Genomic DNA, 26,749 nt, shown 5'->3' with positions numbered 1-26,749 from the left:
ATCCATTTCATCATGTTTGTTTCTCAGCCTCTTTGTAAAAAATATATGTATCCCCACAAACACATAGAGCCATTACGTCATCTTTCTTTCCATATATGAAATGAACAGTTACAGACACAAAGGAACTTTACAGACAGGCTGGCCTGCAAGGAAGGCCTCTTGTGTGATTTATTCCTATTCCCAGGGTTTTGAGTGGGAACTGCTGCCACCTGCTGCCTCCACTACTCTTACTGCAGTTGATGTTAAAAGCTATAACAAACCTTTTTTATTCCAATGGGAATGTGAAAACATACATATTTTGTCTATGATCCCTAGAAAATTATTTAGATCAAGCAGCACTGGCAGTTGGGGAAACTTGAAGACTGCCTTCCTTTCTAATGTGTTTTAAATTATATGCGTTTTTGCACATGAGAAATACTCATTTCTTCCCCTCAGTTCAGATTGTGACAGTGTCTTACTTTTTAAATCATTTCTCAATTATTAAATGTTAGGATTTTTATTTTATTTTTCTTCTTCTATATGAGTTGTTCTCTGGTCCACATGGTTTCTTGAGTGTATTCCTGGAGTGTGAAAAAATACCTAGAGATGATTTTGGATTTTCTCTGTTCATCTTAATGATTGTAATTTTATAAGGTAGAAAACACCAGAAAAGATGGTAAACATAGGAAACACATGTGTCCAATTCTACAGAAAGCGAAGGGAAGAGATACTGAAACTTATTTTCTTTTTGTAAAATAGCCTAGGAAGAACTTCCAGAAATGACCCGTTCCACAGAGAAAAAAAAGAAAATTTGGTGGTGTATTTTGAGATTACTGAAACCTTGACAATGAACTTGCATGATAAAAAATGAAGATACAGACCCTTCTGACGTTAGACAATAAGTGTGCAAATATAAAATGAAACACTATCAACTGCAGCGAAGTAATTTAAAAGATGGAAAGTCATGACCAAAGGATATTTCCAATAAATGCTAAAGTTGTTTAATGACAAAAATCTATTAATATTGACATAATTTAACACATTAACAGGTTAGTGGAGAAAAATGCTTGACTATTATAAAAGATTGGAAACTACATGATAAACATACTAAGCAAGCTACTCATAAAAGGGAATTGCCCTACCCTGAAAAGGAATATCTATTAGAACCTACAGAAAATGACATATTAATGAGTGATGTTGGAAACACTATAATTAAAGGCTGAATCAGGTAAAGATGTTCTATACTTCTGTTTCCAAAGTATAAAAGAAGGGTACTTCAAAAATTTTGTGGAAAAATGAGTTAAAAGATGTTAATCTCGGTCCAAAAAGTGTTGAATATCTGCACATTTTTTTTCATAATACATACTTTCCTGAACTTTTTGAAAATCCCCTGCATGAAGGGATTTCAATTTTTTTCACAACAAATTTAATTCTAATTTTTCAGGAACTTTGAGGCACTCACATATCTTTGACATTCTTATTTAATTCAATAAAGCATATAAGATGCATTATCACTAGAAAGAGCTAAATTATTTGTATACAATTCAGTACAAAGATAATTCAGACAAACCTATTGATAAGTTTGTGGAAATAGTAAGTACATTCATCCAGTTAGCTTACTGGACACAAGTTTGATACCCAATAAATTAAAGGGATTTACTTACACAAGTGACAAGCAATTAAAATGTTTTTAAAATGGCATGAAGACAAAAACACTAAATATCATAAAAGATATATATGATCTTAATGTTGTCATATTATTAAAAGACACAAAGGGAGAGACATTCCCTGTCTATACACATGAATGAGAAGATTCTATATTATGTAATGTCTGCTATCCCCACTTAAAATTTAAATTCAAAGCATAAAATATTATATTTGACGAGGAATGATCTGAAACATTCAAGAAAAGAAAACCATAAAGGTAAAGATTGATAAATTATAAAAAACAATGAAAGGTAAATAGAAAATATCTATATAATAAAATCAAAATCAAAAATAAGATAGAATTGGGATATGAGATTGAGCATGCATATAATCAACAAAGGGTTATTATCATTATTATCCAGTGAATATTAAATGATCTTGCACAATAAGAAAAATAAAATTTAATGAACAATAGAAAATGGATGACAACAATAGATAGAAGAGGAATAGCTAATCAATAAGTACCAAACTACTCATGCTTTTTAGTAATTTGAGAGATTTAAATGAAATGAAAAACACAAAATTATTTCACACTTAATTCAACAAAATCAATAAAGATAAATTGCTAGAAAAGGACAATAGGAAATCATTCACAGGGGAATTATAGGTAGTAAAACACTTTGGAGAAGAATTTGATAGTAACTAGTAAAGATCAAGTTCAATAGGCTTGTTAGCAAATGAGTACATCTGTAGATACTTAGGCTAGAGAAATGCACATGGTAGAATGTATCTAAGGTATTCACTACTGCATTGTTTATATTAATCATATGTTGAAAACAACCTCATTGTCAGGCCACAGAGTTGATACATAAATCAAAAGGAAAAATATGCTATAATAATACAGTTGTAAGCCATAGAACAATTAACTGTTAAATATTAATGTGTTAGAATAAAAATACATGAATAAAATACTGATGGAGAACAGCAAGTTACAGAAGAAAATAACTTTTTTGACATAGCAATAATTTACAACAGTTTATAAACATTGCTCAATACTACATTTTGCTGTCAACACAAAAATGCTTAGTAAAAGTATAAAAGCGTGAACAGGATGATTCAAGCTGACTTAAACATAATAATTTCCTTTGGGATAATAAAAATAAAACAATCTTTGAATATTATAGTTATTAATCAAATTGGAAGTAAACATAAAAAATTTTCAAAAAAATGAAGTCAAATTTTCTTCTTTGTGATTTTTATATAATTATGCAATGTTTTCTATATAAAACCTCTCTCATATCTGAGCTTAATTTTTAGCCTTGAATTTTCCTAAAGTCTACAACTGAAACTGGATATTTCTTGCTTTCTAATCACTTAATTTATTCAGTTTTTAATAAATATTTGTTGTCCACAATGTAACTCACTGTAATATTCACTGAACATACAGCATAGAAAAAGACAGAGGTCAACGATGTTAATGTATATTCCATATCATAATCTAGAACAGCCTATGTAACAGTATTCCTGTGACAGAAATGTTCTTTATCTATGCTGTTCCATTTGACTGCCACTAGCCAGTTGATGACTGCTGAGCATTTGAAATCATGACTATTGTGACTGAGGAATTAATTTCTAATTTTGTCCAATTTTAATTTAAACAATCAACAGTGGCTAGTATTGGGTAAAACTGATATAAGAAGAAGTATGTAGGTAATTCTTGTTTCAGGAAAGCCCAATTATCTTCTACTGGCTTAAAAGTGTTTAAGAAATTGACTAAAGAGGTTTCATATTTCCTATAGCGCAGTTTATGCTGTAAGTTTCAGCTTACTATTTACCACTTGGACTTTCTTATTTATTATTTCTTTTTTACTTTTCTAAGATTAGAACACAACTGTCCACAGCTGTTCCCTTTATCTGGTCTGCCCAGCTTTTGGTCCTGACCCTAATGCCTCAGCATTCCAAGGCTGTGACCTAAAAAATTGCCTTGGTCTATGCCACAGTACAGATGGTCCCAGGACAAATGTCCACTCCTCTACCACCTCCCCCCACACAGCTGCTCCTTGACTGGGCAGCTATTCTCCAAAGCCTATTCTGATCCCTCAACGCACGACCCCGGCATTTCTGGCAGCCTGTGGAATCACACTGATTTTAACTGCAGTCTCCAGCTGTACCTGAGGACTGTCTTTTCCTGACATGTTGCAGATCAGTTATAGAGAAAGGCAGCCATCAAGGACAATTGTCACTCTCGGCTCCCTTTTGACCAGAGCTGCTATGTGGAAGCGGCTGCAGCTTTGATAAGGGCTACCACACCTTGAACTTTCAAAAGAAACAGCCAAATACAAATTACTTCCCAATTTGTTTTTGTTTTAGATCTCCTGTTGAAGTCTTTTTTCCTGAAGAACTGAAACGAATAGCATCTATTGGCATGTGTGTCTGGAGGGTGTACTTGGGAGCTATGCACCTGATTTTAGCCCACTGAAATCAGTCTCGTCTCTTCTGTGAGTACTGATGTCACGTGCTGATGAACAGAGCACCTACTTAGCCCCATTTCTCCTCCACTCTCTTCTTTCATTCAACGTATTTGCTAATAACGATTAACATCATCAACAAGTGACAAGTAGAACAATAACGGAATTAATTTTTTAATATCAAGGACAATCCGTCTCATGATTATGAAATCCCATATGGAATATAGCATGCTAGAATGGAGAGAAGAATATGGGCTTGGCCTCAGATAGACTTGGATTTAAACCTTAACTTCATGATTTACTAGCTGGATGACTTTGACAGATTAATCAATGATACCAGCCCTTTTGTCTTCTGTAGACCAGAGACAACATTTATAATTCTGTTTTACATATCTGTCACAGATGAAAAGGTATATAGTGGATAGACAAAATAGATGAGACCTCCTTCCAGTCTTTCTCCATTTCCCATGTTATCATAAAAGTAACAAGACATGTTTTAATCTGGTGTGAGGATCTACAAGGTCACAAAATGAAAACTTCATGTTATTCATAATATTTTTCTGAGGAATAAAGGGCCATGAACAAGGCAAGATAATATATCTAAAGTAAATAAATGAAAGAATCTGCGCAGGTGGTAGAGTAGAATGCACTAGGAATTTGTCTTCCCACCTAGACAACAATTGTATTGGCAGAAATCTGTCTGATGTAACTATATATCACTCTGAAGCCTACTGAAGGTTGCAACTCCCAGAGAAAGAAATAGATGGTAAACTGATGTTAATTTTTGTCTGTTTCAGCTCTTGGTGCAGTTCTGCAGCCTGGCCCACCACCCCCACCACATGGCAGATAACCATGCACGTGTTTCAGGAGGAGCATAGATAGCACTTGTGAGAGCCAGGTTGGGTGAAAAGTGTCATGTTCTCCAGCTCTCAGAGACCTATGCTCATGTTGCTGCTTCTGATCCCACAGTTGCAGACATCAAGGTGAGCACCAGTATTTGTTGTACCACCCTCCGTTGCTATAACCTGCTATCCTTCTGACTTCAAAGGGATTTAAAAAGCCAGCAATGCTCCCTTCTGGTCATATTTCTCTTTTTCCCTTTTGAGAGACAGAATTAAAGACTATGAATTCAGGGTAGGACATTGTGGCTCAGTGGCTTAAGCAGCCTTTTTCAGATAACCACATCCCATAACAGAGTGCCTGGGATGGAGTCTTGCCTCTGCTTCTAATCGAGTTACTTGCTAATACATACCCTGGAAATTAATAGATGATGTACTAAGTGCTTGGTCTCTTGCAACTCAAATAGAAGACAAGGATGGAGTTCCAGGCTTCTGGCTTCAGCCTGGTCCAACACTGGCTATTGTGGGTATTTGGGGAGTGGGGAGTGATCTAGTGGATGGAAGATGGATGGCTCTCTCTCTCTCTCTCTCTTTCTCTCTCTCTCTTCCACTTTGCCTTTCAAATAAATAAATAAATAAAAATAAAAACTTTAAAAAAGAATATGGCATTCAAACATTAACTGTATATGTAAGAAAAATTAGAAAGTCATCATATATGTCCATAGAGAAGGATGAGGTCAGAAAACTCCTAAAGAGACCCTAAGTTTACCTCTTGGGCTGATCCTTGACACAGAGACTGCCTACTACAATATAAATAAATAAATAAGCAAAAGCAATAATAAGAAGCAATCCCCAGAAAATAGTGATAAATTGATTTCCAGCATTACTACATTATTAGATTCAAATATCGAGTCTTCAAGAGAAAAACAAAATAATACAGCATACAAAGAACAAGACAGTATGGCCCATTCAAAAGGAAAAATAAATCAACCATCCTTGAAAAAGCTCTGATGGCAGGCAAAGACTTTTAAAGCAACATGGAAAGAAAATTTAGGAACAAATTACACTTAAAGTAATATCAAAGGATTTTAAGATAACTATCTTAAAGATGCTTGATGAACTGAAGGAAGATATGGAGAAAGTCAAGAAAATGATGTATGAACAAAATGGAAATACCAGTGAAGGAGTAAAAATAAAAACCTAAAAAGAAATTCTATATAATAGAAATGACTGATGTCAGAAAAAACATTGAAGAAAAGTGAACAGTCAAAGAGATCCATGAAACACCATCGAGTGGACCAACAAATGCATCATGGGAGTCCCAGAGAAGAGAGACAGAACAAAAAGGGACAGGGAGAAAGTCTAAAGACATAACAGCTGATAACTTCCCAAATTTGATAAAAGACAGGAATGTAAATTTCCAAGAAACTAAACAAACTCCCAGTAAGAACTCAAAGACACCTATTTCAAGAAACATTATAATTGAATTGTTAAAAGCCAAGAACAATGAAATGATCTTCATAGTAGCAAAAGAGAACTGACTGATCCAACATAATGGACCTTCAGTAAGATTGACAGATTTCTCATCAGAAACACAGGAGGCCAGAAATTGTTGTGCTGATATGCTCCATCTACTAGCTCACTCCGTAAATGACCACGACAATCAGGATGGGAGCCCAGAAACAATTTGGTTTCCCATGTGAGTGGCAGAGAGCCAAATAAGGACATGAGCATCACCTGCTGCTTCCCAGGGTTACAATAGCAGAAAGCTGGAATTGGAAGCAAAGCTGGGACTTGAACCCAGACACTTGAATATGGAATGCAGGAATCCCAAGCACTATCATAACCACTGCACCAAACACTTACTCATATGAATGTTTTTAATACTACTGAATTGTACATTTAAAGCTGATTGATATAGTCTATTTAATGTTAGGTATATTTTACCACAATGAAAATGAAAAAGGAATGAATGACTAATTTTGATAACAGACATACAGGCAACTTAGTTGATAAAGATGAAAAAGAAGAAATTGTTTATTTCTGCTTTTTATATTCACAGCAAATCTTTGGCATTTAACTTTCTACAAAACTAAGTCTGCCAATTTGGTGTAACTTTCAGCACAATAAAACCATTTTACAGGGTGAGTGCTTAGCCAAGCTGATGCTGGTTAGTATGTCCCAAATCAGAGTGTCTGGGTTAATTCCCAGTGGTAGCTCTGGATTCCAGCTTCTTAGTGATGCAGAATCTTTGAGCAGTGGTGGCTCAGGTGGTTGGATCCCTGCCATCCAAATGGGAGGACTTCATCCCAGACCCACCCATTATGGGCATTTAGGGAGTGAACAAGCAAACAGGAGCTCAATCTGTGGGCCTGTCTCTGCACTGCAAATAAATAAATGAAATCATTTTTATACAATCTCAAGAAATTTGAATTTGCTCACCTCACTGCAGGGTTTATGTTTTTGCCTAGTCATCAGACTCTGTAACTGAGCTGTAGCTCTGTGTTGATGCCCTAAGTGTTGCCATTGTTGTGTGATTACCAAGGCAAGATAATTAACATAGTTTTCTTCTTCTTTTTTTTCCTTAGAAAAATAAAGCTCTCATTAAACCATGAGATATTTGACATCTCAAATGGAGGGAGAAGCAAATTACTTGGTTATTGAATTGCCAGACAACATCCTAGACAAATCACTTGAAAGAAAAAAAAATTAACCTTTTACATTTAAATTTCTACCTACACACACACATTCACTACTGAAGGATCATTCTTGTTTGTTACAGAAATTTCCAATGATAGAAGAGGCTTTATTCAGTTAGTATATAAAGGATAAAATGTCTTCATTTTGTATTTAACTACCAGGAAAGATTGTTAAAGAATATTTTATCACCGACATAAGATGCTAAGTGTACTGACATTTAGGTTCCTTTCTGGAGCGCTTAGAAACACCTTCTTATAAAGAGCCAGAAGTTTCCTACTTGAGCAGGAAAGAGTTTCACTTTCAGACATTACTTGTAAGTGCTGCATTTTCTTTTTGTAAGGCTAAGCAACCTCACTTGTATAAAATCTTGAGGCTGTTGTGTGTGTGTGTGAGAGTGTGCGTGTGATTAATATTCTTTGGAAGCAATGGAAAATTGATCTCTCATAATTTTTACCAGAGTGAATTTTCATTGATTACACAATCAGGGACAAATACTCAACTGTCAACTTTGGGTGCTAAGAAAAGTAAGGTCAGCAAAACAAGAAGAAATGTTATTTTAGCTATTTCCTTCTGCAGACATCCCATCTGAAAGTGCTCAGTTAGGTACTAATACAGATATATCTGATCTTCCTCTTTTTTCTGAATTTCTGGCACCACTATAAAATAGTAGTGGTTGTGATCTAACAGAGAAAGAACTAGGCAAATCAGGAACTCGATAATTTTTAAGAAGGAATTATCTAAACATCTATACTTCATAACATAGTATAAGCCACCCACATAAAAATTCAATGACTTCCCTAATGAGGAAAATATATTTTAAATAAAATGCTCTAATTTGTCATTAAACTCTCACGCAAATAATAAGCAAAAGTTAAATGTGGGCATTCAGCTAAACATGGCCATCTATAGGCTACATACATTCATCTCTCTCTGCTGAGACCCCATTAAAATACTTAGGGGAACTCAAGAGAAAGGAAATCCACGAGGGAGAAGGCAATGGCAAGAGACATCAGTGAAGAAGACATTCTGTGAAAAGCACAGCAGACGCCTCCCCTCCCAGGGTAGACGTTACAACCATGTGGAGGCAGCTCATGATGAGAAAGAGCTGATCCACTTTGCAAAATCCCCTGTGTGTGCAGGACTCAGAGACACCAGAAAGCTACTGAATGAAGGTGTTCCAGCCAAAGGAGAAGAGTGCGAATTAGGCACAGTTGGCACACCTGCATTTCATATGGGAACACCTGGGTTCGAATCCTGACACTGCTTCCAATTTCAGCTTCCTGCTACTTGTGCACCCTAGGAGGCAGCAGAGATGGCTCAATGGTTGGATCCCTGCCAGTCATAGGAGAGACCACAATTAAGTACCAGGCTCCTAGCTTCAGTCTGGCTCAGCCTCTCCTGTTGTGAGCATTTGGGGAATGAATCAGTGGATGAGATGTCTGTCCAACTCTGTCTCTGACACTGTGTGTTTTCTGCTTCTCAAATAAATAAAATAAAAAAAATTTAGAATGGAGAAATTTAAGAAAAATGAAAACTCTGTGATCCTGGGTAAAGTATTGGACATGAGAATGAGGTAAGAGAAGTCCTAGGATGACGGTGGTAGAGCAGGAAGTTCTAGGACGATGGTGGAAGAGCAAACTAAGAAATCAATCAAAAGGCTCAGGAGGAGGTCTGTAGCAAAAATGATAAAATTGATTCATCATTCTATACATTTGAGTGTTTGAAAGAGGAGTAACAAACACGATCAAATTAAAGAGCACATCCAGAATGAACAACTACAAGCATGTTACCTAGAAATAAAGATGTGAATGTCAAAATATAAGGTTAAAGATTGAAATTGAGAAGGATTTTGGTAGGACACTGCTCTATTTATTAGAAGGTATTTTAATATTTAATTTCATAAAATTATTTGGAAGTATTATCTTGACAAAACACATTGAATAAATGCAAATAAAAGCAATATTGAAAAGAAGTAGTATTTTTTGTGATACCTAACAAAGCTTCAGAAAGATCAGGGCACCATAATTAAGGTTACTATAAAATTCAGATCATTTTTAGCAACAGTGGTTTAGTGTTTTGAAATATTTTAATGCTACCAAAAAAAGAGAACAGATTTGTAGACACTGCAGCCTTAGCAAAATACTAGCAAATACTTTCAAAATGACAACTGTTTTGTTTTCATTATCCTGATAAATCCAAATAGATGCTCATTCATAAACTTTTAATAAAATTTTGTTGGGGAGGAGCCAGAGGCAGGGAGGTTTGGGGAAATTAATTAATTTTGTAAAACTGTCTCAGTTTAGGTCTTAGATTCAGGTATTTCATTCCTCCTATATTCACAACAGCCAAGTGCCAAGAGAAAGTAGTAGGAACTAAGCCGTATCAAATGTACCTCTGGTCTTCACAGATGTGAAAATAAAGATCCAGGTGATTACTTCTGAATCTAGCAACACTGGACCTCTGAATCAGGAAGATCAGACATCATCATGCCTCTCCAGGTACCTCTCCAAACTCTGTTGAGCTAAACACAGGCACCTTCAAAACAAGCCAAGCCAGGCAGAGCTTACATTTTTGTTTTGCGAGTCTTACATATTAATCTCTGAGACCAGACACATCTGGGATTAAGTGCTCTGGATGGCACATCAAAGCTCCTCATTTCCGGTCACACAATGCACCAGCTATTAATGACAGGCAGATCTGATCACGTCCCCTCTGCGCCCCAGGATCTGCTGCCATCTCTCTGCCACTTCCTCCTCCTCCAGCTTAGCTGTATTCAACTCTGTTCTTTGGACAGTTGTGTCTTAAATGAATACATAAAGTTGCTCAGAAAAATTCTTCTTGGGAATCACTCTATCAAAACTAATCTATTTTTTAAAACACAGAGTTTTGTTTCTAAAAGCTAATTCTGATTTTAAATTAGCATAAAACTTATGCTGATTTTTTTTACCAATTTACAATTATTTATATGAATCATGTAAAAAGCTAGCACAACTTAACACCATAAAATACTGCAAGTACTTCTCTTTTGCCGCTTGGAACACCAAACTTTTTGTTCTTCCTTTCATGTCCTTTTTTCACTGCTGTCTTCAATTCCTCTCTCAACTCTTTAACAACTGGTGTTAACCATACTTTTGTTGGAGTGAACATGCACAAAATGTGTGGGAGCAGGCAGGATCTCACCTTTGTATTACAATGAATTTGTCAGAATTATGGGTGTTATGGCAGGTGTATTGGCTAAAGTTAAAAACATAGTTTGGGATGCCCATATCCCATACTTGAGTGTGTGGGTATAAGTCTTGCTGTACTCCAAATTTCAGCTACCTGCTAATGTGCACACTGTGGGGCATCATTAATGGTTCAAGTGACTTGGTTCCTGGCACCCACAGAGGAGACATGAATTGAGTTCCCAGCTCTAGGCTTCAGCTAGACCCAGCCCTAGTTGTTGCAGATATTTGAGGCATGCACCAATGGGTGCAAGATCTCTGTCGGTTTGTGTTTTTCTCTCTCAAATAAAAATAACCAAATAATAATTATGGAAATTTTCAGATTCTCTGTTGTGTTTTCCATCAAAACAGAATTAAGATACAATATGGGTTTATATTGAGCATAAATGAAATTTCAGATGTGGTTTCCAGATAATTATTTTCTACTGGAGTTCTATGTGGTTGCACTTGTCTTCGCCTTATCTACTGTTGCTATACTAACTTATCCATACACACAACTGTGCCCAAAAGCTGGAGTTGCATTTCCAAATCTCTGGGTGACTATTTTTCTCTCACTCTCCCTGAAGGTCTATATAAAATCAACATATCAAAATATTTAAATCTTACTATGGTTTTCCACATCTGCTTATTTGCCTATCCTGGTAAATAACTTTAATGGAGGCAAGGCCCTTCTCTCTAATTAAATAGCACTCTGTTCTACTTCTGTTGTTCTATTGATGTTAACTCTTATTTGCCCTGTCTTACCTTCAATAAGCTGGAAGAGAGCTGCATAAAGGCATGTGCTATTGGTCTTTATGGCCCCAGAACCTAGAAGAGCAACTGACCCTGTAGGCATTTAATGAATGCTAATTATTCGGACATACTCTTTCATTTTTGCCCTTTGGAAGTGAATTCTAGGCTGTCTGGGAGTCTAGTTATCCAAGCTGAAAGCCTTGCCATCATCATCTGTCACCTGAGAGACTCCTACTCCCACAGTGCCTCATTCAAGTCACCAAATTCTTTGGATTTATCGAGTTAAAATGACTTCAATTTTCCCTTTTCTTCATTTCTACCAGTCTTGTCCTTATACCATTCCAGTTATTTTTTGCCTCGATGCTTGCTCTAGATAAATTCCTTCCAGGTCTTTGCATCCCTATCTGTTCTCACCTCTGCTGCTCGAGTAGTCAAATTAAAATTGAGATTTGGGGGCCACTGTTGTTGCTCAGCAGATTAGGCCACCAGTTGTTAACACTGGTGTCCCATATCAGAGTGCCAGTTCAAGTCCCTGCTGCTCTGCCTCTGATCCAGTTCCCTGAACATGCCTGGGAAAGGGGTAGAAGATGGGCCCCTGCCACCTATGTGGAAGACCCTGGTGGGGTTCCTGCGTCCTGGCTTTGGCCTGGCCTGGCCCTGGCCTTTGCCATTTGGAGAGTGAACCAGTATATGAACCATTGGAGAGTGAACTTTCTATCTCTCCCTCTCCGTCATTCTGCCTTTGAAATAAATAAAATAAATCTTTGAAAAATAAAAAAATACTTAAAACAGAGGCTTGATCTGGCAGCTCTTCTGCTTAAGGCCATTCAATCTTGCATGTCTGAAGAACAATCTCAAGTTACTTACCACTTCACATAAATGTTGACTTTCATTTTAGTCTCTGCCAAATGCTCCTATAATATTGTATCCAAACTTCCAGCTGAAAATCACCAAAACTCTAGCTCCTTCCCAAATACAGAAGCTATAAAGCTGGTGGTGATGGGGATGTGGGAGTTAGTGGGTGCTGTGGCCTGAATGCTTGTATCTCCTCCAAAATTCATAATGAAACTTAATCTCCAGTGCAACCGGATTAAGAGGTGGTGCCTTTAGCAGGTGATGAGGCCACGAGGCAGAGCTCTCATGCATGGGAGTACTCCCCTACGAAGGGTCTGGAGGGAGTGTGTTTGACTCCTTTTTGCCCTTCAACCCCCTCCATGTGAGGATACTGCATTGGCCCTTCCAGAGGAGGCAGAATTCAAGGCACCACTGTGGAAGCAGAGAGCAGCCCTCACCAGACGCCAAATGCCAGGACCTTGTTCTTGAGCTTCCCTACCTCCAGAACTGTGAGAAATAAATTTCTGTTTCTTATAAATTACACAGCTTGCAGCATTTTTTATAGTGGTAAAACACTCATCAGTGAGTATGGACAGTACTGTCTTCAGCAGTTTCTCAAAATAGGTAATATGAGATAGGATAGCTGTTACAACTATGATAAAAGTATATTTGAAGAGTACCATGAAAGCAAGGTAGAGTTTTTGAGAACATTATCAAGGGAAGAACTTTCCTTTTATATGCTAGCTCCCCCCATCAATGGCATTGCATCCCTCCTCTTCAAGTTCTTCCTAATGCTAGAACCTTGAACTCTGCCTTTGTAGTCACCACCTGTCTGGGCCTCACACATTTCTGCCAACAGTACCTTCCAGCCTTTTCTATCACCACCCTTCCTTTTTGACCCAACTAATGACTGTGCATTTTTTTCAAGCAGCAAATCATTGTATTATTCTGAAATATTACCTGCCTACACAGTCTGGGCTAGGGTTGGTTAATGTGTTCCATGGCACTTGCCCATTATTCTATTATATGTTGTATTAAGACCTTATTTCACATGTCTACTCCACAAACACGAGGGATCTGAGGTCAGGAACTGTGCCTTCTTCATCTTTGCAGAGCCGACACTTAAAGAGTGCTGGCGTCAGTTAGACATTTAGTAAATGTTTACTGGCTCAAAGAACAGGCTATGCTACTTATGCTTACTGGTTGTGAATGTGCACCTAGAGCAGTCTGGCTTCTGACTGGAATAAGAGAGAGATGGCAAACCTCAGGAAGGCAACTGTTTGTAAAGCGAAGTGATGATGGGTAAAATGAGTACTTAACATTTCCCAGCTCCATTAATGCAACGAAGACAATCCTCTCAGAGCATGTATTGTCTTGCAGATGGTTTTCCCATTTCATGTCGTCTCTACTCAAACAACAGTCCCATGGGTTGTTTCAAGCTGGCAAACTCTGGCGAAACATACCATAAGCTCTGCAGTCATGTGATGTTTTAATAAATGAGTTAGCAAAGTTTGTTCCCTTGGAAATAGCCTTAATGAAAGTTTCTTTGACAATGACTATTTTTGTATAAAATTTTCATTGTCTCAAGGCAATTTTTGTTGTCTCATTACTTCAAAATTTTGGCCAGACAATCCCCAAGTTAAATAGACTAACACCAAATGGCACATGGATTCATACATGTATTCCACTCCAGAATGCTTTCATACCCATAACCATATTCTGATCCTCTTGTTTAAAGAGGAAAGAATATACCATCTCCTCTATAAGGATCAGCCTTAAGTATACTCTAAATTCCCCTTTTCACAATATTATGGAGAACACTTGGTTCCAGCTTCTGACTAGGTCTACAACATAATCAATATTTCTCATGGGAGAAGTATTTTTAGAGCTCTTACTCTCTCAGATCGCTATTTTGTCATATTATTTTGATTCAATGATGTCTTTTCACAGAGGAGGAATAAAAGATAATGATTTGTCAAATTCGCTTTCCTATTATTCACTTACAGTTTATTCTCTCCAATTTGGCTTTCAGCACTACCATTTAATTGCAACTCCCGTCACCTGATACGGACATTTGCAGTTTGTAAGCTACTACTTCTCTTGGCTTCGGCACTACCCTCTTCCCTACCCTCAGCGCAGGTGCTTTAGTTGGGTTGACCCTTTCCATAGCTTCAAGGGTGATCACGTAGCCTGAAGACAAGAAAATGAACATAAGCCTTGATGATACAGGGTCTAGGATCCTCATGGATTCTTACTACAGCCAATCAAAACCTCTATCTTGGCACAGTGAGGAGAAAGCCTTTCAGAAACTAGAGCCAAAACAGAAAAGGAGCCAAGAGATGAAAGAAGAAAAGAAGAGCTGTCTAATTACATCAATTCAACTCCTAAATCCAGCCACACTTCAAAATGGAAATAATCTTGAACTTTACAGTTGAGTCAGTAAATTCTCTTTTGCTTCAATCAGTGCAGTTTTGTGGTTGCTATCATTTGTGACAAAAAAAGCAATAATTTATATATAATCAAAAAATTCAGTGGCTTATATTTGTCAGTTTAATCATTCCTTTCCTCAAATATGAACTCTTTGCCTTTACCATTTTTTTCCTGATCCCTTCTTGATCCTCTCTTGTCCTTCTTTACATGTAGCATTAAATTGTAGAATTTCAGGGTTAGAATGGATAAGTGATAAGAGCCTTAATATGTATTGAGATTCTTGGGGAAGGCACATTGTACATGCATAAATGCATGTTGAAAGAACACCATACTGTTGACGAATGTGCTGCAAAAGAGATGACTGTGAAGGGGGAAAGAGCTGTAAATTTGGACTTCACGTTATTGTTTTTATTCTGAAGGTTAACACATGAATTTTAATGAGATACTGAATAAAGGTTTTCATAGAGATAAAATCTCTGATTCAAGTTAGGGAAAAAAATTGGAAAACGGAAGAACTGTGTTATTGCATTTTTATTCTTGCACACTTTCTGGAAAGCAATTAAATTGCCTTGCTACCTCAGTTTTTAGAAAGCAAAAGGTTAGAAAATACAATAAAACTGAATGCAATTTCCAAAAGGACTGAGAGTCACTGGACTGTGAGATATTTGAAATCATATCAAAAAGCAGAATGTATGGCCCTATGACTTATGAAAAGGAAATTGAATTGTGCTTTATTTTTAAAACACAACCACTAAAAAGGTGTTTCCATAGTAACAAGGTCAATACCAGTAGCCATTACAGCCCTTCCTCTTTTCTGACAGTGAATTTAAAGATCTTTTTCAAATACCACTTTAAAAGCCTTGTGAAAAAAATCATAGCTTTTCTGATCATTTATTTGAACCAGAAATGAAGAAAATCACACATGAAGTATTGAATTTCTCATGTTTTATGGATTATAATCATTTGTGGTTGCTGTATTTTCAGAAAGAAGACTGACTAGCTACTATGCCAACCCCTGAGCATTGGACTTGATTAGCCTGGTTGTAATTCAGTACAAACAGAAGTTGTCTGCAGTATTCAAACAGAAATAAAAGGTGGCATAATATTAGAAAAACATACTTCTTTAACATCCAAATATTGGAAGAGTTAAGTAAATAATCTTTTATTAGCAAAATCTCAAAGGCTCAGGTAAAATATTTTATCATCACTAGAGGAAGGTCAGGCAGGTATAAAAGCAACACTTTGTTTACAACAGAAATAAATAGCACTTGGGCCATAAAATCAGTTAATGCAGTTCCACCAGGAAGCTGGACTCCCCTTTCTCTTTCCTTTGTACCAAGACACACACCCTATATGATAGTCATCGGTAAGTTTTATCTCTTCTATTAAACTCTGAGCCCCTGGAGCACAGAGATGTTTTATTTCTCTTTGTATTCATGATAGTGGCGTAGCATGTAGAGCCACACCTGTGACTCCAGTATCCCATTCTGGTGCTGGTTCTTATCCTGGCAGCTCCACTTCTGACCAATCTCCCTGCTAAAGGTTTAGAAAAAGCAGCAGAAGATTTCTCAAGTGTTTGGGCCCCTGCCACCCAAGTGAGAGACCCAGATGAAGCTCCTGGCTTTGGACTGGCTCAACCCTGAGTGATATGGCCATCTGGGAAATGAACTAGCAGATGGAAGATATCTCTTGGTCTATTGCTCTCTTTATCTTTCAAATAAATAAATAAATCTCAAAAAATTGTTTTTTTCTGATACACAAAATATTAGCAAAAACTGTTTCTTGGTTTGATATAATTATTATTTTTTTGTCACTGTTAATTCAGCTTTTGAAAACCAGAACTGAATACAGTACCAACACAACAGACATTCAATAAATACCACTAGAATTGAATAGATGTTTTTGCGCTTTTATGTGTTTCTCCCGGGACTCTAAGTTCTTTGACCATTTTATCATTCTGGAAAAATTCCAATTCATCTTTCAAACTACCCAGATCATAGTTTTCCCTCAAGGAAGCCCTTGCTGATCTGGACAGACGGTTGAGCACTCTTTTCTTTGGCATTGCCTCTGTTCTCCTCTCAAGCTTCTACTTGGCAGTTATCACAGCGCACTGTCATTTATTTTTCAAAAGATTTTTTGAGACATAATTGGCATACAAAAAATTGCCCACATGCGATAGAACATCTTGATGAATTTGGACATACGCATATACCCTTCATACTATCACCACACCTGGCAAACCATCATATATTATCATACTTAATAGTCACAACACAATTCTATGAGATAAGGTTGTTACCAAGAACCTTAGCACATAAAAACAACTTGTCCACAGCCATATTCTTGCTAAAAGTAGTGTTAGGATTTTAAACTGCTGGTGGGATTTCACAACTACATTGAATTCCAAATATTTTTTTCTGTACTATAGACTTACTTTTCATAACCCTTTTCTATCTCTGTTATTTTTACCCATTAGCACTAAAATCATCTATATGTGCCAATGGTTGTATAATTCTTTACATGTAGCTTCTCTGTTTCATTTTCACTCCTTTCTAAAATAATTTTTTACATTTTGTGTCCCGGCTGTTCCACTGCCGATCTAGTGGCCTGAAAATGGTCCGGGAAAAGTAGTGGAAAATAGTCCAAGTGTTTGGGCCCCTGCCACCCACATGGGATAGCCAGAAGAAGTTCCTGGCTCCTGGCTTCAGCCTGGCCACCCACAAGCATTGCAGTCATTTGTGGAATGAACCAGCAGATGGAAGATCTCTCTGTGTCTCTCCCTCTTTCTCTGTAACTCTATCCTTCAAATAAATAAGTAAATCTTAAAAATTTAACTGACAAAATGGAGGAATCTGGAACACATCATGCTGAGTGAAATAAGCCAGTCCCAAAGGGACAAATACCATATGTTCTCCCTGATCGGTGACAACTGACTGAACACCAAAAAGGAAACCTGTTGAAGTGAAATGGACACTATGAGAAACGGTGACTTGATCAGCATAGCCCTGACTGTTAATGAACAACTTAATACATTATCCCTCTTAGTATTTCTTTTTGTCTGTTCTACTTAATATGACTGGGTTAATTCTGTAATTAATACACAGTTATTCTTAAGTGTTGAAATTTAACTGAAATGTGATCCCTGTAAAACATAAGAGTGGGAATAAGAGAGGGAAGAGATGTACAATTTGGGACATGCTCAAGCTGACTTGCCCCAAATGGTAGAGTTAGAAACATACCAGGGGATTCCAATTCAATCCCATCAAGGTGGCATGTACCAATGCCATCTCACTAGTCCAAGTGATCAATTTCAGTTCACAATTGATCATAATGAAAGGACTAAGAGTCAAAGGGATCGCATAAACAAGTCTAGTACCTGCTAATACTAACTGATAGAATAAATAAAGGGGAGAGTGATCCAACATGGGAAGCGAGATACACAGCAGACTCATAGAATGGCAGATGTCCTAAACAGCACTCTGGCCTCAGAATCAGCCCTAAAGGCATTCGGATCTGGCTGAAAAGCCCATGAGAGTATTTCAGGCATGGAAAGCCAAGACACTCTGGAAAACAAACAAACAAACAAACAAACCACCTAAATGAAAGATCTCTGTGAGTGAGATCCCAGTGGAAAGAACAGGTCTTCAAAGAAGGAGGTACCTTTCTCTGAAGGGAGGAGAGAACCTCCACTTTGACTATGACCTTGTCTAAGCAAGATAAGAGTCGGAGAACTCAAAAGGCTTCCATAGCCTTGGAAACTCATGACTGGAGCATAGGGAGATTACTGATGCCATAAATAGGAGTGTCAGTTTGTAAAGTCAACAACAGGAGTCACAGTGTGTCGTTTCCTGTCTTCGTGGAGGAACGACACAGGACCCTGTGCTGTTGTTTCGTCTGCTCGGCCCTCCCTGGGTTTGCTGCTGCTTCTTCCCGGGTTGGCTACCAACCCTTCCACCTCCGTGGAAGGGCGGTTCCCCCTGCCACTTTCCCCACTTCCGCGGGGGAGCGGTACACCGCCGGCCGGCTCTCTCGGGGGCTGCTCAGGTGTTCCTTCAGATAGATGTTCCCTGGTGCATGTTGTCTCTCTCCTCCTTTATAGTCCTCTTCCACCAATCCCAACTCTGCTACTACCCACATGCCAAGTACGCTGCTCTCCTCCAATCAGGAGCAGGATCAGCTCCTGCAGGTCATCACTCAAGTTGGCGAGAGGCAGCTGCGTAGAAGTTGTTACTCCCTTCTCAGCGCCATATTGTGGGAGAGCAGATACATAGAATAAGTCTTAATTCCAGTAACAGTCTAGTCCGAGTTGCTCCCCACAACTGTGCATTTACTCCTCATGTAGGATCTCTGTCCTTAATGTGCTGTACATTGAGATTTAATGCTATAACGAGTACTCAAACAGTATATTTCACTTTGTGTTTCTATGGGGGTGCAAACTGTTGAAATCTTTACTTAATGTATACTAAACTGAACTTCTGTAAAAAAAAAAAAAAAAAGAAATTATCAATTCCCAACTTGACTCTCACTGGGATTAAACATGACAATAGGTCTGATCTGGTTTCATCATCATTTAAAAAATCATCTATTATTTTTCACTTTATGTTTCTGTGTGGGAGCAAACTGTTGAAATCTTTATTTAATGTATGCTAAACTTATCTTCTGTATATAAAGAGAATCGAAAATGAATCTTGATGTGAATGGAAGGGGAGAGGGAGTAGGAAAGGGGAGGGTTGCGGGTGGGAGGGACGTTATGGGGGGAAGCCATTGTAATCCATAAGCTGTACTTTGGAAATTTATATTCATTAAATAAAAGTTAAAAAAAATTTAACTGACATAGAAAATAATACATATATATGTGGTGCTAACGTGACATTTCAATACATATACACATTCTGCAGTATGCGATCGTAATCCCCTTTTCCATATGATCATGAACAACCTGCAGAAGGTACTGTTTTATGCCTCTCCTTCCCATTTTTTCTCAGGATGCAGCACGATACCTGGACATTGTAGGCACACAATAAATGTCTACTAACTGAAAGAACAAATGGACATGTTGAAGTGACGCAGGTGCATTTCAAAGCCAGTAATGATATGGACTGAATTGTTTTCCCTCTAATTTCATATGGTGAAGCCCTCACTCTCACAATGATCATATTGGGAGGTGAGGTCTTTGGGAGATAATTAGAGTTGAATGAGATCCAAGGGGTGATGTCCTTGTGATGGCATCAGTGCCCTTAAATGAAGAGACACTAAGGAGCTTGTGTTCTCTCTTTGCCACATGAGGGCACAGTAGGAACACTGAAAGCTGTCCCCAAAAAGAACACAACCATGCTGGCACCCTGATCGCTGACTCCCAGTCTCCCGAACTATGAGCACAGAAACTTCTGTCGTTTAATCCACTCAGTTTATGATCTTTTATAATGGCAACCTGACCTGACTAATGCAACCATGAATCAAGATTGAGTTATTTTAAGAGAAAAAATTATTATAAACATTGTAGATAGTTATGCTTTTACTTAAATCCTCTAAAAATAGCTGTTTGCTTCTTCAAGGAAAAGACATCACATGCAATTAGACTAGGAATTTCATACTTCCAAATAAAACTGGAGAATGCTTATATATTTTTTTTCTATCTTCCTGGTGAACTAAGAAGTTTACCATAAGCTGCAACAGTAGAAAATGAAGTAATATTGCAGAGCAGTCACCATTCAACAAGAAAACATAAATTACCCCGAAGACTACATTAACAACTAGAGCCAGTCACTAGGGCTCCTTTTTGTTTTCATTCACAGGCAGCATTCATTGAAGACCTAGTATTACTTGTTTGTGCTAATGACAAATTAATTTTATTTGATCTAGTTTAGTATTGAGAAAATACTTAAAATGTCATTAAGCTCACTAATGTACTATTTATTTATTCAGCAAATATTTATTTTGCATTGCAGAAATATAATTCTGCATTTAAAGCTGTGGCTGATATGACTGCAATATTTTCTTGGGACTATTAGTGTAAGTTACCCAGCACTTACATGGTGAATTTATTCAATAAACAAAGCATAAACAGTGTGTAGTTTACATCAGCAGTACATACAGTTGTAAATTTCAAGGAGGAATTGTATTTTCAAAATTTGGGGAACCAATACCAAGTTGTCAACATTTTACTTGTCCAAATAATAACAGAAATAAATAAATATCACAATTAATTATGAGCACTAGCTAACACATGATGGATTATTTAAACACAAGAAAGTTTAATATGGGGTAGTTTTCAATGTGACAGCATTTAGTTTAAAAAAGAAAAATACCATATTCGTTGTCCTCTTTTCCGCCAAAATTGGTGAAACTTTATAAAAAATAATTCCATCTTTGGGGTACATATCTCTACTATGTTCCTGTTTCTCTCTATTCAAAATCCTTTGCTTATTCTAATTCTTAGGGCTGCTTACTAAAAAATATAATCAAATCAGCATTTCAGTATGGTCTTATCAGCTTTGCAGGCTCTGACTGAAGACTACTTATCTACAATCGTCTGCGTTTATTTTCACTCATTTTGTCAAATACTAAAGATAAACGGTGTTTCTGAACTACTACTCTTCATTTTAACCTTTATACTATGCCATATAAATACTTCTGAGAAGGCTGTAAATCAAAGATTGACAAATGTGACAACAAAAGCTACATGTGTAAAGTTTAAAAACAGCATCAGCAGAAACTTACATGTGTGGACCCAATGAAACGACCCTTGTCATCACTATTCCAACAATCAACGTTGTTAAAACTGTAGAAATAAAGGAGATCTGCAAAAGAATATGTAAAAATATTATCAATTTCAGAGCAATGATTTTATTTAAAATACTAGGACGTTTTCCTTTTTACTTGGGTAAACTTATGCATAGATTTCCTTTAGCCAATTCTTCAGTTGTTTGTCCTTAATAGATTAGTGTTGATGATCTCAGGCATGTAACTTCTTATCAGATCATAGTCTGGTTCCCTTCTTCTCCCCAGTAGGTGAGCAAATGTCAAATATGACAACTGGAATCCTGAAACATGGCTTTAAACATTTTTAGTGGCTCTCTTCATAGAATACAAAACTAAGACTTTCAGTTTACAAAACTAAAAGTGAAATTGAGTTTTCTTTTTCCTTCAGGCCCTGTTTTAGTGTTAACCTGCATTATTTTTGCTGTCTACAACCGCTGCTGCTGCTCGCGTCTTTAGCTTACCCTCTCCCTTGCAGCACAACACATTTCTGTCCCCCCACACACTTCTGGGGGGTGTGTGCCTCTGCTTTTCCTCTTGCTCTCTAGCTCCATTAGTCTGATTTATTTTTCTACTTGGTTTTGTCCTTTGGACTGTGTAGGTTTGTTTTGCTTTTCCTTTTTCTTCTGTCACTATCAACTGGTTAAAATATAAGCCAAGAATATGTGCTCTGTGCACTGATCATATTAGTCACTGTTTGTATGCTTAATTTTCTAATGGATAAGCACATTTTAGATTTTTTCCTCTGATAAGACAAAAAACAATATAAAATTATAGTATTAAAGCATGTGATTATCATCAGCACTGTTTTCTAGGTTGTTAATTTTTAACCAAAAAGAAGTTTTTACTATGATTTCATAGAATTTCTAAGGAACAGAAACATTAAATAGCATGCCTAAGGCCACACAGCTCCAGAGCAACAGAGACGGAACCCAAACCTAAGCAGCTTGACTTCAGGTCAAGGTTCCCGATTATTCTGCTGGCTTGTTGGGAGACTTCTTTAGGCATCTGAGTATGACATTTTCAAGGGCTTCTTTGGAAAAATATATATTAAGATTAGTGGATTTTGCTTCATAAATACCTCATTTCTGTTCTCAGAACTTACAAGTGACATACATGTCGACATTGAATATGCAAATTAAAAACAGTTCAGTCATTCAGATAATTCACAAAATGTTCCTTTTAATATACTCCTCTTGGTCATCTCGGGATGACTGTTAGGGATGGAAGGCTGTAGAATATTGTCTCTGTTGGGAGTTCTACCTGGAAGAAGGGACTTCAGAACTGGATAAACACAGCAAACATCACAGAGAAAAGAAAAATTCATCTTGTTGCAACTTTCAAAATAGAATATTGAAGTAGAAGATAAGAAACTTTAGAATTTTTTCATCAGAATGCTTGGCATCCTGTAGACACAGCACCAATAATGATTTGGGTAAAAAACAAGTATCCCTTGAGAGAAAGGGAATAAAATACAGGCATATAAAGGTTATTTTATGCAAGTGAATTTATGAGTTGAATAATTCTTTGGTTCATTTCTTCTTCTTCTTTTTTTTTTTTTTTGACAGGCAGAGTGGACAGTGAGAGAGAGACAGAGAGAAAGGTCTTCCTTTGCCGTTGGTTCACCCTCCAATGGCTGCCGCGGCCGGCGCACCACGCTGATCCGATGGCAGGAACCAGGTGCTTCTCCTGGTCTCCCATGGGGTGCAGGGCCCAAGCACCTGGGCCATCCTCCACTGCACTCCCTGGCCACAGCAGAGGTCTGGCCTGGAAGAGGGGCAACCGGGACAGAATCCGGCGCCCCGACCGAGACTAGAACCCGGTGTGCCGGCGCCGCAAGGCGGAGGATTAGCCTAGTGAGCCAAGGTGCCGGCCCTTTGGTTCCTTTCATTATGAAGAATTCATTATTTACCTTTAGTAGTAAGAATCAGGTACTGAACAAACTCTAAACAATTTATGGCAATACCCTGACCTTTAACATGATTGAGGTAAAAACTGATCCAGTAGCCATTCCAACTGACAAATAAAAAATATTTAAGCTTTGAAGTGATTCATCCTTAGCTAATTTTAAATTGTTTAAACTATCTGCAAAAATAATGTTTTCCCAATAACTTAGATTTGCTTTCAGTTTAAATATTTATATATTTTAAATTTAAGTTGTGCTGTTTGACATCAGTAAGGGTATCCACCTTAAAAAGTAAAAAAAAAAGGAAGGACTTGTTGGGGCCGGTGCTGTGGTGCAGTGGGTTGACACCCTGGCCTGAAGTGCAGGCATCCCATATGGCCACGGGTTCGAGACCTGGCTGCTCCACTTCTGATTCAGCTCTGCTCTATGGCCTGGGAAAGCAGTGGAAGATGGCCCAAGTCCCTGGGCCCCTGCACCTGCGTGGGAGACTTGGAAGAAGCTCCTCGTTCCTGGCTCCGGATCGGCACAGCTCCAGTCACTGAGGCCAGTTGGGGAGTGAACCATCAGATGGAGGACCTCTCTCTCTGTCTCTCCCTGCCTCTCTTCTCTCTGTGTAACTCTGACTTTCAAATAAATAAATTGAAAAAAAAGAACATGTTTAGTTTACATTTATTAACTATTTAACTATCAGCTCCCCCAAACAAGCTAATGATTTAATCAGTTTACTCTGGCATAATGATAAGTAAACTAAAGAAGAATGCTCTTGTTAAGAACTTTGCCAAATATGTGGAAGATCAACAAAATTAATACACATAGTAACATGCATTTCTATCCCTATTTAAAAGTGTAAACTTACCTTTCCAAGTTTTGCTATATCTCGGTACAAGGACAAAGGCAGAATAAACATAACTGTGGAAAGTGTAATAATGAAGTGGCGACCAGTAAACCAGCTTTGAGGATCAACTAAAACAAAGTAAATGTCATTAAGTGCTTATAGGTATAAGTAGTATATAGTGACACAACTACATATTCAAGCATTTATTTGAATAATATAAATATTACCTAGATGACAATGATTTTGACTTAAACTACATAAAACCATGAAAAAATATAAATAAATCACAAAAATGTAACAAAAAAGTAACTTATGGGTGCACTTCTACTTCGAATGCTATTGTGATATTTTACAGTCACACTGTTGTAATGGTCCATGTGATATTACGATAAGTATATCTTAGTTTTCAACCACAGTTTCTACCTTGTAACTGCCTTCCCAAGCTGGCTCATAGCTGCTCTAATCTTCCCCTTCCTCTAAGTGACCATAACAAAATTCTCTGACCTACCTTATCTGACCTTTCTCATTACAGAGCGGGCCTGCCTCATTCCCTGGAGAAAGGAAAGCCGCACGGAGAGGCTATGAAGAAACTGAATAGACAGGCCATGATGGGCTTGCCCGCTCACTCTATTATCAATTATACCTATGCAATGAAGTCTCCATAAAAAAAAAAAAAAAAAGTGAGAGGGAGGATTAGGGAAATGGTTGACCAATGAATGTTAAGTTACAGTTAGGCAGGAGAAAAAAAGTTCTGGTATTTTATTGCACAGTAGGGTAGACACATAATGCTAATATATTGCATACTTTTCTTAAAAATTGATTGTAGAATAGATTTTTTTTTGACAGGCCGAGTTAGTGAGAGAGAGAGACAGAGAGAAAGGTCTTCCCTCCGTTGGTTCACCCCCCAAACGGCCGCTACGGCCAGCGTGCCGCGCCGATCTGAAGCCAGGAGCCAGGTGCTTCCTCCTGGTCTCCCATGCGGGTGCAGGGCCCAAGCACTTGGGCCACAGCAGAGAGCTGGACTGGAAGAGGAGCAACTGGGACAAAACTGGCGCCCCAACCGGGACTAGAACATGGAGTGCCGGCACTGCAGGTGGAGGATTAGCCCAGTGAGCCAGGCGCTGGCCTGCAGAATAGATTTTGAATGCTTTCTTCATAAAGAAATGATAAATGCTTTTGGAGATAGACATGTTCACCCTGACTGAAGTTTATACAACATACACACATATCTAAGCATCGCATAGCACCTTATTGATATATACATTTTTATGTATCAGCTAAAAATTAAAATTTTAAAAATATCCAAAAGGATAGAGTTCAGAGAGCTTCTGACTAGCTGAGTACGATTTTCCTGGAGGGTGACGTGCCCAGACACGACATGGAAGCCCTGTGCCCCTCCTCTCTTCACTATGCTTCGTAATGCCTCTTGCGATAAACTCACATGAGTAACAAGAGTTTCCCTGAGTTCTGTGAGCTGCTCAAGGAAATGAATGTAACTCAGGCAGGGATGTTTGGGAACCATGATTTATAGGTGGCGTCCAAAGCACAGATGACGTGATTTGGGGCTTTTGACAGGCATCTGAAGTGAAAGTGGAGGGGGAAGGTTTGGGGCTCAATCCCTTGACCTGTGTTACCTGCGGCTTTCTACAGGCAGATGATGTCAGAATTGAATTAGACTAGAGGACACCCAGTTGGTGTACCCTGCAGATCTCATGCTTGCTTGCTGGGGAAGACAGATCCCTGTGTGGATGATGGAGTGGGAGCAGAGGAAACACAGTATGTTTTCCAAACACACAGCCTCCTAATCGGTTGCTCTACTTCTGCCTTCCTCTGTTCCCTTAAAATACAATCTGAATCCAGACATGGCAGAGATCTTTATCAAAGGTAAAAAAACTTATCACTCCCTGTCCATCCCCTGCACCCCTGAAATGGCAAATCCTTTTATGCAGAAGTAAGCTACACAAGGACAGAGCATTTTCTGAGATTTTTTTAACTTCTGTGTTTGAAGAGACTTGAACAACAACACTTTAACAAATTTCCAAAGTCAATTTAGATAAAAATACTTCATATATTTCTACCCTCTTGTCAAGAAGGAAGTATTTTCCTTGTAGGAAAGTAGGCAGAATCAACTTTTTTTGATAGGGCAGAAGTGACAGAGAGGCTGCCCCAAATGGTGTACATTACAGATTCTTGGCTATCATAATGAGTAAATACAAACAATAAATAAGTGACAAAATAGAAACCTACTTCAGAAAGTTCATGGGAAATCAGAACTAAAGATGTTTATTTAGAGGCAGGAAAAATTGAAAGGGTGTGAATCTATGGTTTGATAACAAAGTCGCCTTGATTTCAGGTTCCACTGTGAAAAGTACAGATGCAATTTCTAGCCCTCAGTC

General features: G+C 37.8%; 1 protein-coding gene and 1 non-coding gene across 8 annotated transcripts in view; both read right to left on the bottom strand.

The window, feature by feature from the left end:
- Positions 1–26,749, bottom strand: part of SLC38A11 (solute carrier family 38 member 11) — a 58,035-nt gene that overhangs the window by 20,199 nt on the left and 11,087 nt on the right. For 6 of the 7 annotated variants that reach the window (XR_517064.5, XM_008258684.5, XM_008258681.5 and 3 more), the window contains 2 exons: positions 24,375–24,481; positions 21,574–21,653 (listed from right to left, as the gene is read on the bottom strand). Coding sequence is in view for 6 of the 7 variants with exons in the window: in XM_008258684.5 (XP_008256906.3) it covers positions 21,574–21,653; positions 24,375–24,481 (187 nt within the window). In the remaining variant the exon portion in view is untranslated. Of the gene's footprint in view, positions 1–21,573; positions 21,654–22,076; positions 24,278–24,374; positions 24,482–26,749 lie in introns of those variants that run through there. The other variant, XM_089329102.1, reaches the window with a different exon arrangement.
- LOC127491906 (small nucleolar RNA SNORA16B/SNORA16A family) lies at positions 3,803–3,932 on the bottom strand. Its single transcript, XR_007920834.3, has one exon. It is a non-coding gene; the product is annotated as a small nucleolar RNA SNORA16B/SNORA16A family (small nucleolar RNA).

The sequence above is a fragment of the Oryctolagus cuniculus genome, chromosome 3 (genome assembly GCF_051225735.1).
Source record: "Oryctolagus cuniculus isolate XC-2025 breed Fujian yellow rabbit chromosome 3, ASM5122573v1, whole genome shotgun sequence".
Lineage (NCBI taxonomy): Eukaryota > Metazoa > Chordata > Mammalia > Lagomorpha > Leporidae > Oryctolagus > Oryctolagus cuniculus.
Note: the sequence above shows the minus strand (reverse complement) of the source record. Positions and strands in the feature narration are given on the sequence as shown.